Source organism: Aspergillus udagawae (genome assembly GCF_001078395.1).
Source record: "Aspergillus udagawae IFM 46973 DNA, scaffold_2, whole genome shotgun sequence".
NCBI lineage: Eukaryota > Fungi > Ascomycota > Eurotiomycetes > Eurotiales > Aspergillaceae > Aspergillus > Aspergillus udagawae.
Genome location: NW_025091265.1, coordinates 835946 through 848033, shown reverse-complemented (window position 1 = coordinate 848033; position 12088 = coordinate 835946). Strand labels below are relative to the sequence as shown.

The following is a 12088-nucleotide window of genomic DNA, read 5'->3' as shown; positions in this document are numbered from 1 at the left end:
TAAGTGCTGGATAGGTCATTGTGCTGCGCGATTGTGCTGTATCTGCTGCCAGCGGGCTAGGCGCAAAGAAGGGGGAATGAAAAAAGTAAGGAAGCGAGAAGGTGCCTCAGAATGACATAAATCTGAATGATAGGCGTCCTACGGTGGAGCAGCAATAACCAGGTTGGATGTCTAGGCTTCATTCTAGATATCAAGACCAGGAGTGGAAGGCCAGGGGGGCTCTCAAAGTCAGGGAGGAGAGATCAGCAGAAGGTGCAATAGCTCCATATTAACAGCCTTCATAGGGTTCAACTCCCTGCCAGATACATAGGACTACATGCAATCTGCCTAACCAAAAAACTCCATAGGAGCAATCAGCTCCCTTATCTCGTATTCTTGATGGCGCCAAGGAGAGATCGACTCTACTTACTGGGGAGACTCACCATATAGCTTGATCCCACTCGCATTTTAACCCCCATTTTAGTTAGCTTTCTCGTAATATTATTATTAATAGACCGAGCACAGAGTACACTGTGACGCTCCAAAAAACAAGGACGAAGATATATTGCTAATAGGGGATACCCTCAGCTTCAACTTTGCTTTATCAATCCAACTTTGAATGGCCATTCCTTAGGGACAGATTCTTTTCTGTCATTCTTTTGTCACTCTTTTCATACATTCTTGTCACTCTTTTGTTTTCTTTTAAAGGAAAATCTGTATAATAATCCGCTAATACGAACCCCCTAATCATCCAATACAAATCCCACGGCAGAATGCTCTCCAAGCTACTGACGACGGTCATACTTCTGGCTGCCCAAGCCTACGCAGCAGATGTGTCCAAGCTCTTCCACTACGAACTGGGAATCAACGGTACTGCCCACGAAGCAGAATTCCAGGCTCTCACCCACGCCGGATACAGGCTCACCTACGTCAACGGGTACTACTCCCCGGAACAAAACCAGACTCTCTTCTCCAGCATCTGGGAGAAAACAGGCGCTACCTCCACCGTTCCCTGGATCAGTCGACACGGCCTCACAGCTACCCAGTACAACGATCTCTCCACCGAGCTCCGCGGCAAGAAATACCATCCCGTCGTCCTCAACGGGTATAACCTCCCAAACGGCGAACGACGGTTCACTACAATCTGGGAGAAATCTTCCATCGGGGTGTGGAAACAGGCGGTGGATCTGACAAGAGACCAACTCAAGGAAAAGGTTGCCGACCTGGCGCCCCTGCGTCTCACCTCGCTCAGCGGCTACACGATCAACAAGGAACTGCGCTATTCGGCCACCTGGGGGGAGCGCACGTCCTCCGACTGGAAGGGAGAGTGGCTCTACTTTGTTAATCAGACCAGTGTTTTGAAGGAGAATCCTAGCGAATGGAAACCCACGTATCTTCATGCGCATTCGGTGAACGGGGAGCCTGTTTTTGATTCGGTTTGGGAGAGGTATACGGGCCCGGGCTACGGTGTTCAGCTTTGGTATTATGAGGATTATGACAGTGCGGAGGGATACAAGACGTTTTTCAACAGCATGACCAAGCAGGGATATAAGCCTAGGATGCTGACTGGGCATTATTCGAAGGAGTGTGGTGTGCGATATGTCAGTGTCTTTTACTGAGACTTCTGTGTCGGCTAAGAACTTGTCCTCGGGTATTGTGTCTGTCTTGAGAAGGGAAGGGATTAACTTGAAGATGAAGACTCTATTTAATAAAGCAAGGTCATTAATTGGGATATAAGTGGTCTATAGTCATAATCAAGAAAGTATACAAGGACCGGTACTCGCTAACAAGAAGAAATTTTAATTTAGATGCACACGCCAGTGCTCACGGTGGCCGACTTGTCATGAATTGGAAGGGATCGAAGCGGAACTTGATGCCGTCAACATCAAGCAATGCAGAGAAACCTCTCCAAAACTACGATCAATGGTAGCAATATTGATCAGAGTTGAATATTCAGTCGTTCGAAGCTACATAATCATTGTTGACCGACGTATGAGCCGAATCCTTTCACATATATTTTACATCTTATTATCCCTCGCACGACCCACAAGTGAGCAAAGGTGAATTGGGACATGAGAACAACTTGCTTCAAAGCACATGTCTCTCTAAGTTCTTCAAACTGCGACAAGGAGTATAAAGTAACCGATTAAGGTCTTTGGATGTGCAGTATAACTATTGACATGGCCCGGCCCATACGCGGCATGCAAGCAAGGGATCACGTGGCCCCAAGTCACCCAGCCAACCAGTTCATTGTCCAGCGCCCCATCTCGCTTCCAGAAACACAAAGAACCATTGAGAGTGCGTTCAGTGCATTTGCTCTAGGCCTCTATCCAGTTGTTACAGAAGATAATCAAAGTGGGCTACGGTGCCAAAGTGGGGCAATGACTCTGGCTTGCCTACTGGCAGTCAGCAAGAGCGGCGCGTAAGCCAGCGAGTACAGCCAGATTGCAGAGCAAAACCTCCGCCCACAATCTTGTCCCTGATTTAAACAGGTCCTGTATTCATCCAACCAACCACAACAATAGTAGTAATGGTTGATGCAAACCGCAGCCGGGCCACCGTCGGGCCGGACTCTGGTGTACGCAAGTTTACGCTTTCGTGTTCTCAATGTAGGGCCTCCAAGCTAAAATGTGACCGCAAAGAACCATGTGTCAGTTGACGTTTCCTCCTTGCAATTCCTCTATTTTTGGCTGGAGGCTCATATTCTCTTCACAGATGGAATATGTCAAGCGTAACGTCGGCCATCTTTGCATCAAAGATGAGCGTCAACCGAGAGCCAAACGGTCAAAAACTAAGCACAAAGACAAGACCACCGCCAAGAAGTGAGTAAAGCTTGTCATCGCTTGGTTATTAAAAGCTATCAACTGATCCTTAATTTATCAGTAATCAACCAGCGAATGAGGACGGTGAAGCCGAAGCAGAGGAGACAGCACTACTTTTGGAGCATTTCATCAAAGGAGTTCCTCGTCCAAATGCATGTCTGCCTGGTGTTTTTGGACTAACACCATCGTCAGTGGCGCCAGACTTTCCGAACCGGTATTAGTCGAGTAATGACCCCAAGCGACACGGTGAAAGGCTCACCTTAATCCGAGAGATTGTCGATGCGATGCCAGAGCTAGAGATGATTCATATTCTTTTTGAAGTCTTTATCACCTGTTGCCAAGGTCCCTTGGGGAATGTGGTCCACACCCCAACCTTCATGAAGCAAGCTGAACAGTTCCACAACTGCTTAAGTCTTGCTTCACCAGACTCATGGGTCTTGGCCATATCCAGTACAGTTTCTATGGAGACACTGGGCTGTTTCCTCTTAGCAGTACGTGTAGTATACTCTGCACCGAAGGCTTCTGCTCACATTATTATTTGATCCTAAGCTAGTACTCGGTCTCACTTTTCATCCGACGCCGTCTCTACTAGGTTGGACTCCTACGTCTTTAGCTTTATATATGGAGGAGTTTAGATCATCCGGTTTACACTCCAAGACATGGAGATCGCTGAGCTTGCGCTGTCTCCAGGATGGAGTGTCTCTCTTTTGTGGCTCAATCGCCAGTTTACAGGCGGCGGTTATGCTTTTACTTGACGGCCAGGAGGGCTCGTTGGCGCTGGATGCTATTCTAGTCACTGCGATTTCTGGAGCCCGCAAACTTGGTTTGCACCAGTTGGGTGATATCAAGTTAGACACCTCTACATCACACTCTGCACCCTTAGAAAACGACACGTCATCCGCGGCGGAACAGCCACATATTCAAACAGAAATAGGCATTCGCATTTGGTAAGGTACCTGGACAGAATGATCTTGAGTCAAGCTCTAATAATGTCACATAGGTGGGCACTTGTACAAAGAGATTGGTCGCGCGGTCAAGCCCTCGGCTACTACACTGTGCATCCATCGCAATTCACCACTCAGATGCCGTTGCACATCAATGATGATGATCTTTATCTGTCGACGTGGAGGGTAAGGGTCAATGGCGAAATCACAGAGCGGCCCCGTTCCGAGTTCACGATGCTGTCGTATACTGTCCACGCCCACGAACTCGCCACCATTGTACGCGAATCTATCAATCTAATGGGATCAGCAACTCAGCAGCCCGATGCGATTACTGAATCGGCCAAGTTGCGCAAACATCTGAACAATAAGTATGAAGAGTACGTGGCTGGTCTGCCGTCATATTTTCGATTGGGAAGCACTGTAGGACTCACTGCTACCGGTCCAATGGCTGCGATCCCCATGCAACGATGGATGTTGCACCAACAACTGTGGAGCTTACTCCTGCGAATGCATCAAGCCAATCTCTCCTCTCCAATTGGTCGTGCTTCCTGTCAGCTTCTGGCCCAAAATATCATCGGCACCCAGACTCAGATCCAGGCGCGATGCGCTGTTTGTAGCACACTGTCGACCAGCGAAACCCAGCTATTCAACGCGGCCGTTGTCTTGCTTTTTGACCTGATCTTCACACCTAAGCAAGTGGATGCGGATAGCGCCAGTGCGCACCTCAGCCGATTGATGACTCGTGACAAGATCAGGGAAGCGATCGAATTATTACGGACCAAGAGCATCACAGAAGGGGAAGACGATCTGCACCTGGAACAAGTCAAAGGGTCTGCTGCTCAGCGCAGTGTTGTTGTTCTGGAAGCCTTGATGAAGCTGGAAGAAGAGGACTCCGACAGTAGCGCGAAAAGCTCCCTAAGGCTCAAGGTTGCTGATATTATTAAAGCGTTGAGCGGAAGGGCCGAATCTGCCACCGCATCTGTGCAAGAGCAGCAGGCCCCCGTGGACGGCTTTTCGCCGTTTGATGTGTCGATGCCTTTTGCCAACGTCGCTGATGGGTTCCCTGACTTGGACGTGCTGCCGATTCTGTCCAATGGTCTTAGTCCTAATTTTTGGCAATTCTTGGACTTTCCCCCGCCACCATTTGATGGTCACGCTAAGGAGGTCTCGTTTGCTACTCTGCGGGACCCGCCTGGCCCCCTTGAGGCGGGAACTTCTCAATTTGCCGACTCGTATAGTAGTACTCCTGGAACTCGTGTGAATCACACGTCTCCTTCCTCTCTGCAGACTGAACTGATTGGAATGAATGGAGGGAGTCACTCCACCACGACTCCTTCGAGCGCTGATGCCTACGTTGCCGCCGAGTTCTATTATGCCATGGCTGATGGGCCTATGGCTTCCATGGGACGCTAGGTAATCCACTTTTTCCTATTTCCTTCCTTCTTTATCAGCCCCGTACAGTCATGAAGTTTATCTCTGCATGGAAAAGGTACACTAGCATGTTCTTTGAATTCATTGAGGAATCAAATAAAATAGCCAACGCCACAGAAGGTTTATCTATGCGTTGCCATCTGTTCCGGGCACATCTACAAAGGGATCATCTGCAGGATCCGAGTGCCAGCGATATTCCAACCCAAAGGCAACGAAATGAGCATGACGCAAAGCTTTCTCCTTGCTGAAACCCGGAATGGGAGTCTCCTCTCCCTGGGGAGACGACTTTTGAGCCTCGGGATGAGCCTGGCGGTCCTCGGGCGCAACATACGTGCTAGCCAGGAAAGCAAAGCCCGCGTCGATACCGGCCGTGACACCAGAGGAAGTCAGGAATTTCCCGTCCTGCACCCAGCGTGCACGCTTCTGCCATTGGACACCGGGGTCTAGCGGATCGATCAATTAGCATGTGCTTAAGCTCCCAGAGCCAGACGGGGCCATCATATCATACGCTTAGGAGTCAGCTCATCGTACATCCGCTTGTTCGTCGTCGCCTTCCGCCCGTCCAGCCGGCCAGTCGCAGCCAGCAAGATGGACCCGGTACACACGGTAAAAACATTGGCGGCGCGGTCGACCAGCTGCCCGATGCGCTGCAGCAGGATCGGGTCCCAGACCAAAGGCATCATGCCTAAGCCGCCTGGGATGAAAAGGGTGTTGAACTGGCGGTCCTCCCTGAGGGCCTCGGCCAGTGAGAGAGTTGGGATGACGCCGATGCCGTTCTTTATGGAAGTTTCGATGCCATGTGGCGAATCTAGGTTGTGCAGGTTGACTAGCTCAAGAGTGTAGTAGTCACTGCGGGGGATGATGGCGCCCAGTGGGCCGAAGAGATCAAGGGCTTCGAAGTCGTTGTAGACAAGCGAGAGGATGCGGTGCTGGGTCGGCATTTCACTTTATTCTATTTCTACTTGCTAACACAATGGAGGATTAAGATATTCCAAGTGGTCTAAGTGAGGCTGAGGAGGAAGCAGCGCTATTAACGTCAGATGTCGGTCTTGGGGCTTCTCCGTAGTTATACTTTTCTGAGGCTAAAAGAGTCGTAACTCGTAATCGCTTCCGAGGGCCTGGACAAGTCCTAAGGGATTTGCCTCGGCCGAATGACTGCCTGCGACAAGAGTGAGATTTGACAGTGAAAAATTGACCGAAAGTCCGTGGAGTTTTGTAGACGCCCCGTGACTCCATCTAAGCCTCTGGAAGGATATGTAGTGCTGATGTTAGCCTCGGATTTGCTGACAGTTTAGTCTCTGACGGTCCAAGAAGGGTTAATTCTGTGTTACTCTGTGGTTAGTGGTTTTTCTTCTGTTGGTCGGTTGACTGTACCCCTCCACACTAAAGTAGCCCACACTGGGAAGGTCGCTCCCGGATCCGTGAGGGTCAATAAGGCTAATTAAGTATGTAGCATTTTTGAAGTTTAACTATGAGAAAAAGGCAGTACAGCCTCGTATTTTCTAATGAAATACAGGTCTTTACACAGCTGAACTACTGCATAGGAGGCACAGCCTTCTTGTAAGCAGCCTGCACTTCTGGCAGCGCATCCAGCTTCTTGATATAAGTCTCAATAGCCGGGTACTCCGAAAAGGGCTTGAGTGCAGACCCAGCCAGCACTGAGCCCTTCAACCAGGGGAAGATGGCAAAGTCCGCGATGGTCAGCCGGCCCAGCGCAACGAACCCGTTCTTCGCGGAGGCAAGATGCGTCTCCAGCACGGTCCGCAGACGCTCCACCTCGGCCTGGTAGCGCGATGTCACAGAGCTGTTGGGCTTCTCGCCGTGGGCGCCCTCGTGGAAGATGAGGAACCAGACCAGTTGACCCTGGTAGGGGCCCAGTCCGGATACCTGCCAGGCGAGCCATTGGTTGACGGTGGCGCGTTCTTCAACGGTGTTGCCGGCGAGTCTGCCGCTGGGGTCGTACTGAGGTAGTTGTTAGCTGGCTATTTAGAGTTATAGGGGATAATGAGGGTAGGTACCTTGTCAGCCAGGTATGTTAAGATAGCGGCACTCTCAAAGACGGTGAAGTTGTTATTTTCATGGTCGATCAGGGCGGGGACCCGGCCGTTGGGGTTGACCTTGGAGGTGTACTCGGGATCCTTGACGGTGCCTTTGCCCTTGCCGAATCCGAGAGGAACACAGTCGTAATCCAGTCCGAGGTGCTCGAGGGCCATGGCCACCTTGACAGGATTGGGGCCGGGGCCTACAGGCATTCATTAGCGAGCTCCAAGTCAATTGGGAGGAAGTCTTACCGGCGTGAGTGTAGAGGGTGAATGAAGCCATTGCGAAGTCAGATGAGAGGAAAAGAGACTGTGGGATCCGGTTGGAAGTGAATCAAGACTGTGATCGAAATGCGTGTCAGAGAGAAGAGAAGGCCTGTAATGTAGATGATTGCTCTTGTGGATGATGCTGTTGGCGAGGTTAAGGATAAAATACACTTCCACCGCTGTCTTTATACCTCTGATACCCTACTTACAATACTAGAAGCCATATCCAGAACTTCATATTGATAAGCAACATTCATCCGCGGGGCAAGACTGCCTTCTTCATTCCATGGTCAAGGAAGGAAGCCGAAGATGAAGCTATGTGGAGTGACAGCTATGGCCTCAGCCAATGATAGCAGGTCCTCACAATCGAGACGAGGCCAAACAAGCCAAGCAGTCTTAGCTCTCAAGAGCTCTCAAGATCGACGGAAAGTGTGTCGTCTGTGGAGATCATCGAAAGTCCAAGGGCGATCCCACAATGGCACTTTCTCCCCGAAGCTCCGAAGCTCCGAAACTCCATGGACATACAAATAGACACCATCTTTGTGAATTGATTCGTCTGAGTCTTATCATGAAAATCGGTGAGTAAGCATTCTTCCATTTTTGCGGTTGTATACTTCCCATACATGATACAGCCACCGTTTAACTGTAGCTCTTGGTAAAAGCAACAGGCGGACAAGCCAGCAAGACAGATTCTGACCGGAAACATGACATCTCTTGCTCAAAGCATGCTATATTAACCCCATGATGCTGCATGACGACTCGGTGGAAACGCCCTGCAGTTCAGTCTATGCCTTTTTACTTTCCCTAAACCCGGTAAGGCCTCTAAGCATTGTGGACAGACGCACTTTTGCTAAGATCTCATCCTGACGAGAGAGAATGTCTGCCTCTTCACTGCATCTCGTCGTGACTTCCATCGTTCTCTGACATGTCGGGTCTTCACTGAATCCAGATGGCTCTATCATATTAGGCTTCCGGAAATCAGGGTCCCAGGGCGTCGACTTCAACAGCACATATTTCCAATTCTTGAAAAATACCAGGTGGTGTTCATTAAAAGCCGCCAATGCTGGAGATTCACAGTTGTCTTTGGAAAGCTTATCACACAGTTCTGCGAGCGCACCCAGGACGTTGTCAAGAAGCTGGATGAAATTTCCAGAAAAGTTAATCATGGTTGCTATTTCGAACCAACGCAGGCATTTTCCGGACGTCAGGAATTCGGTGAGCTGCTAGACCATCGTGTCTTCTTTCGAGAGCTCAATTTGCCGAATCTTCAGCGGAACAGAATGCTGAGAATCACAGTGCACGCAGTAGGGCGTATTGGAAGAAGTAGTGAGATTCAAATTTGTAAAAGCTCATCGGAACTGATGAAGCACTTCTTAACTCGTCTAGATGCTGCTGCGATTCTGGGCACTCGGTGAAATACCACGCGGCCGCAATCCCTCCAGACAACTTCCTTGTCCGTGGTGGCTGCAGTAATGTCCGAATCGGTTCAAAGGCTCCCCCTCGAAAGATTTTGCCAGAAGGACTGGTGGACAGCTGCTACTTCGTAACCCGTAATCATCTGACGAATATTCACCAGAGCCGGCCGGTCTTTTTGCTAATCCAGGCGTGTCAAACACAAACTCCCCATCATTAACGTACTGGAACACAAATAGTGCTGCTAGATCCTGATATCGCTGAACCTATCGTGCAATCTTGCCGACGATAAACGCAAATCGCTCCAACGCTGAGAGGTGTTGACTGGCAATCTAATGGGGTTTAACGATTAGCTCCAAGCATCACAGAACGCATCATCCAGATGACTTAAATTACCGTGATTGCAATGCGAAGCGGAACCCATATCGGCAACGCAATCTCAGCGTTGACTTGTACGATCACATCGAGAGTTCCCTCTAGCCGCTTCAGGTGATCAATGATCCTCCTCTTCATATCATTCATCCCCTGTCGATGGCCCTGGCCACATATAAATAAATATAGTGTCTAGCACTTTGCTCTGAATTCGAAGGAAGAATAGTACCGTTGTTGATTCAAGTTAGTCAAGCCCCAATGTTAGTAGAATCGAATGAGGGATAGTAATACATCACAATATGTAAAGTGAAAGTATACTTTGGATCAGCATCATTCGACTGCGGAGGACCCTCATTACCATCGTGAAAATCCTGGAAGCCTTAGGCAGATATCAAACACAGCAATGATAATCTGATTAAGTCAAGTGGCCGCTTTTTTCTCGCCCTCAATGATCTCAGTCTTCGGATCCTCCGGTACGGTTTCCTTCACCTATGGATTCACGAACTGTCGATTTGTGCTGTCTGGAAGCATTCTCTCCCTCGGTTCTATATATCTTGTCGCAACGGTCACGAGTCTGTGTCTGACTGAGGCCCAAGTGTCAGCCATGCAAAGGAGATGAGACAAGAGATAATATAACAGGGATCTCTACATGGTCATATCCTCAGATAAAAGACTCGACTTGCGGTCGAAGCGAGGCTTGGATTGCAGACGGCTCTCCTCGACAAAGCAATGCAAGCGTTCCTGCTGCCATGCTGTTGGGACACTTCCAGGACCTCCGGAGAGCATTCTCTACTTGTAAAAGGGGTTTCAAGATGCAATGATGCAGAAGATAACCTGCAGCTTTAGTTTTCGCTGATGTTGGCGTTGATTTCATCTTAAGGTGGGCTCTTTCAAGGCCAGTTTCCGTGGCTGACAATTTCGGCCACCGAAACTATTTCGTTAGTGATAACCTACGGCTCTCAACCCATTTTCAATTTTGATAGCAGCGCAATCCAATATGAGCGAATGCGAGACTGAGCCACTGCTTTCACAGAGCGAAGCGATTCATGACACCCTTCAGAATACTCAGAATGCTGCTTATCGAACGCTTCCTCTCGCTTTACTTGCCTCTCTCGGCATGGCAGCCACCACTGCCACTACCATTTACGCCTATGCTGACCTCCTTTGTGAGGACCCAACCGACTGCAAAAATGGTGAGCAAAACGCCTATGCAGCCGTGGTCGCTATCGCCAGTGGAATCGCCCATGCGATGGCCATTCTGATTCTCGGGCCGATGGAGCAACTCATCCAGAAACATTTACGAGCCGGCCTGTTGACCTGGATCGTGTGTCGCGCAACCAGTGTATTGTGCATTGTCATCGGAGGTAGTCAATGTCTTGACCATCTTTTCAGGATTTCTCGCTGACCATGGCAGTTTCCATTCGTAGTGTCACCATCGCAGTGTCAGGACGCATTTTCGAGGGGCTTGCGTCTGACAACCTGCTTCACTTCAACCTCAACACTATCTACGTTTCTATAACGTCGCCATCCTCTAGTCAAGAAACTTCACAACTTATCGCCACTTCCCTCGGACTGTATATGCTAGGGACAGCTGTCGGCCCCCTTGCGGTAAGCATCTTTCAGAGCTACACAGCAAGCTTCACCGCAGCCTTGGCCATCTTCAGCGTAGCGCTGGTATACCTGGTCACCTTTGTCCGTGTACCAGCTGTGCAAGCCGTGCCCCAGATGCAAACATATTCCAAGATTCCTTCAGGCCTCAATGTCCTGCTCTCTCCACTCCGATCATTCCTCGACAATCCCCGCGCCATCCCGTATGGCCTCTCCCTGCTGCTCTACACCACCGTCCAAGCCCATCTCTTCCCCGCAATCATGGTCTTTGCATCGGTACGGCTGCATTTCGGCTCTTTTCAGAACGGCCTGCTTGTAACCACCGCCGCTGGATGCGCTGCCGTGCACCTTCTACTCAAAGTGTTCATCCTGCCCGGCGTGCGACGGCTAAGGCTGAACTCGGACAGGCTCACAGACCGCTCTGCAGTACTCGGAGCCCTAGCCATACAGATGCTCGCTCTGGTAGCCATCACGCAGGTCCAGAGCGCTGGCCAACTGTACTTGGCTGTGTCAGTTGCAGCAGCTGGGTTATCCCTGCCGGCTTTCTTCAAGAGTTATTTCATTTCGTTCATGCCCGATGCGTCTCGCGCAATTACAGCATTGACCTTTATGGAGAATTTTGGAGGTTTGATGTCGCCGTTTGTGCTTGGGAGCTGGCAGTCTGTTGCTCCTGGACCTTCTGTATTTGGTTTTGCAGTTGCGTTGCTGGGAGTGAGTCTAGGGTTGTTTTTGTGGGGAGAAGTATTGTGCTCCAATGCACCAACTGCACCACAGGTTAGCTAAAGTTGAAAATGATAGGGTTGATGAAAATAACGAAGACACAGTGTTCCATCATCAGTTTAACCAGAGTTAGTTACATTCCCATCAAGGTTCACGCGAAAGGTCTGATGGCGTTGTATGTTTAAGATTATTCTCATCAACAAATGCCGGCAAAGAATCCATTTCTTGGTGAGATCTATAATGCCTTTAAACGGGCCAACATGTGATATTAAGCAAAATTGGCGAGGGCTGTATTCTAAGCAGTTACCCCGTAGCAACGTAACTAAGCTTAAACAGAGCAAAAGTGGACTAAAATGGCATAGATCCTGAACGCTAGCAATTGCTTAACCGCCTAATGCTCTCTAACAGGGCACTAATGCAGCTTTTGCCCATCCTCCGTCTGTGTGTGGCCAGTGGGAGCCAGAATGGACCCTTCATTCCCTTTGGCGCCTGC

At 49.7% G+C, this 12088-nt stretch overlaps 5 protein-coding genes across 5 annotated transcripts; 3 read left to right on the top strand and 2 right to left on the bottom strand.

Annotated features, from left to right (window-relative positions):
• Positions 1-752: 752 nt before the first annotated feature.
• On the top strand, positions 753-1598 carry Aud_002629 (uncharacterized protein; the record flags this gene model as incomplete). The annotated part of the gene is made up of 1 exon (XM_043287592.1): positions 753-1598. One exon carries the CDS (start codon positions 753-755, stop codon positions 1596-1598), a length of 846 nt encoding a protein of 281 aa, XP_043143527.1.
• Positions 1599-3492: 1894 nt separating this feature from the next.
• Positions 3493-5158, top strand: Aud_002628 (fungal specific transcription factor domain-containing protein; the record flags this gene model as incomplete). The annotated part of the gene is made up of 3 exons (XM_043287591.1): positions 3493-3497; positions 3527-3748; positions 3802-5158. 3 exons carry the CDS (start codon positions 3493-3495, stop codon positions 5156-5158), a joined length of 1584 nt encoding a protein of 527 aa, XP_043143526.1.
• A 144-nt stretch (positions 5159-5302) lies between these two features.
• Positions 5303-6117, bottom strand: Aud_002627 (putative ThiJ/PfpI family transcriptional regulator; the record flags this gene model as incomplete). Its single annotated transcript, XM_043287590.1, has 2 exons — positions 5303-5619; positions 5685-6117. The coding sequence occupies 2 exons, from the start codon at positions 6115-6117 to the stop codon at positions 5303-5305; spliced, it is 750 nt and encodes a 249-aa protein (XP_043143525.1).
• Positions 6118-6709: 592 nt separating this feature from the next.
• Positions 6710-7498, bottom strand: Aud_002626 (glutathione S-transferase family protein; the record flags this gene model as incomplete). The annotated part of the gene is made up of 3 exons (XM_043287589.1): positions 6710-7138; positions 7195-7418; positions 7468-7498. 3 exons carry the CDS (start codon positions 7496-7498, stop codon positions 6710-6712), a joined length of 684 nt encoding a protein of 227 aa, XP_043143524.1.
• A 2766-nt stretch (positions 7499-10264) lies between these two features.
• On the top strand, positions 10265-11679 carry Aud_002625 (uncharacterized protein; the record flags this gene model as incomplete). Its single annotated transcript, XM_043287588.1, has 3 exons — positions 10265-10631; positions 10682-11586; positions 11674-11679. The coding sequence occupies 3 exons, from the start codon at positions 10265-10267 to the stop codon at positions 11677-11679; spliced, it is 1278 nt and encodes a 425-aa protein (XP_043143523.1).
• Between the last annotated feature and the right edge of the window lie 409 nt (positions 11680-12088).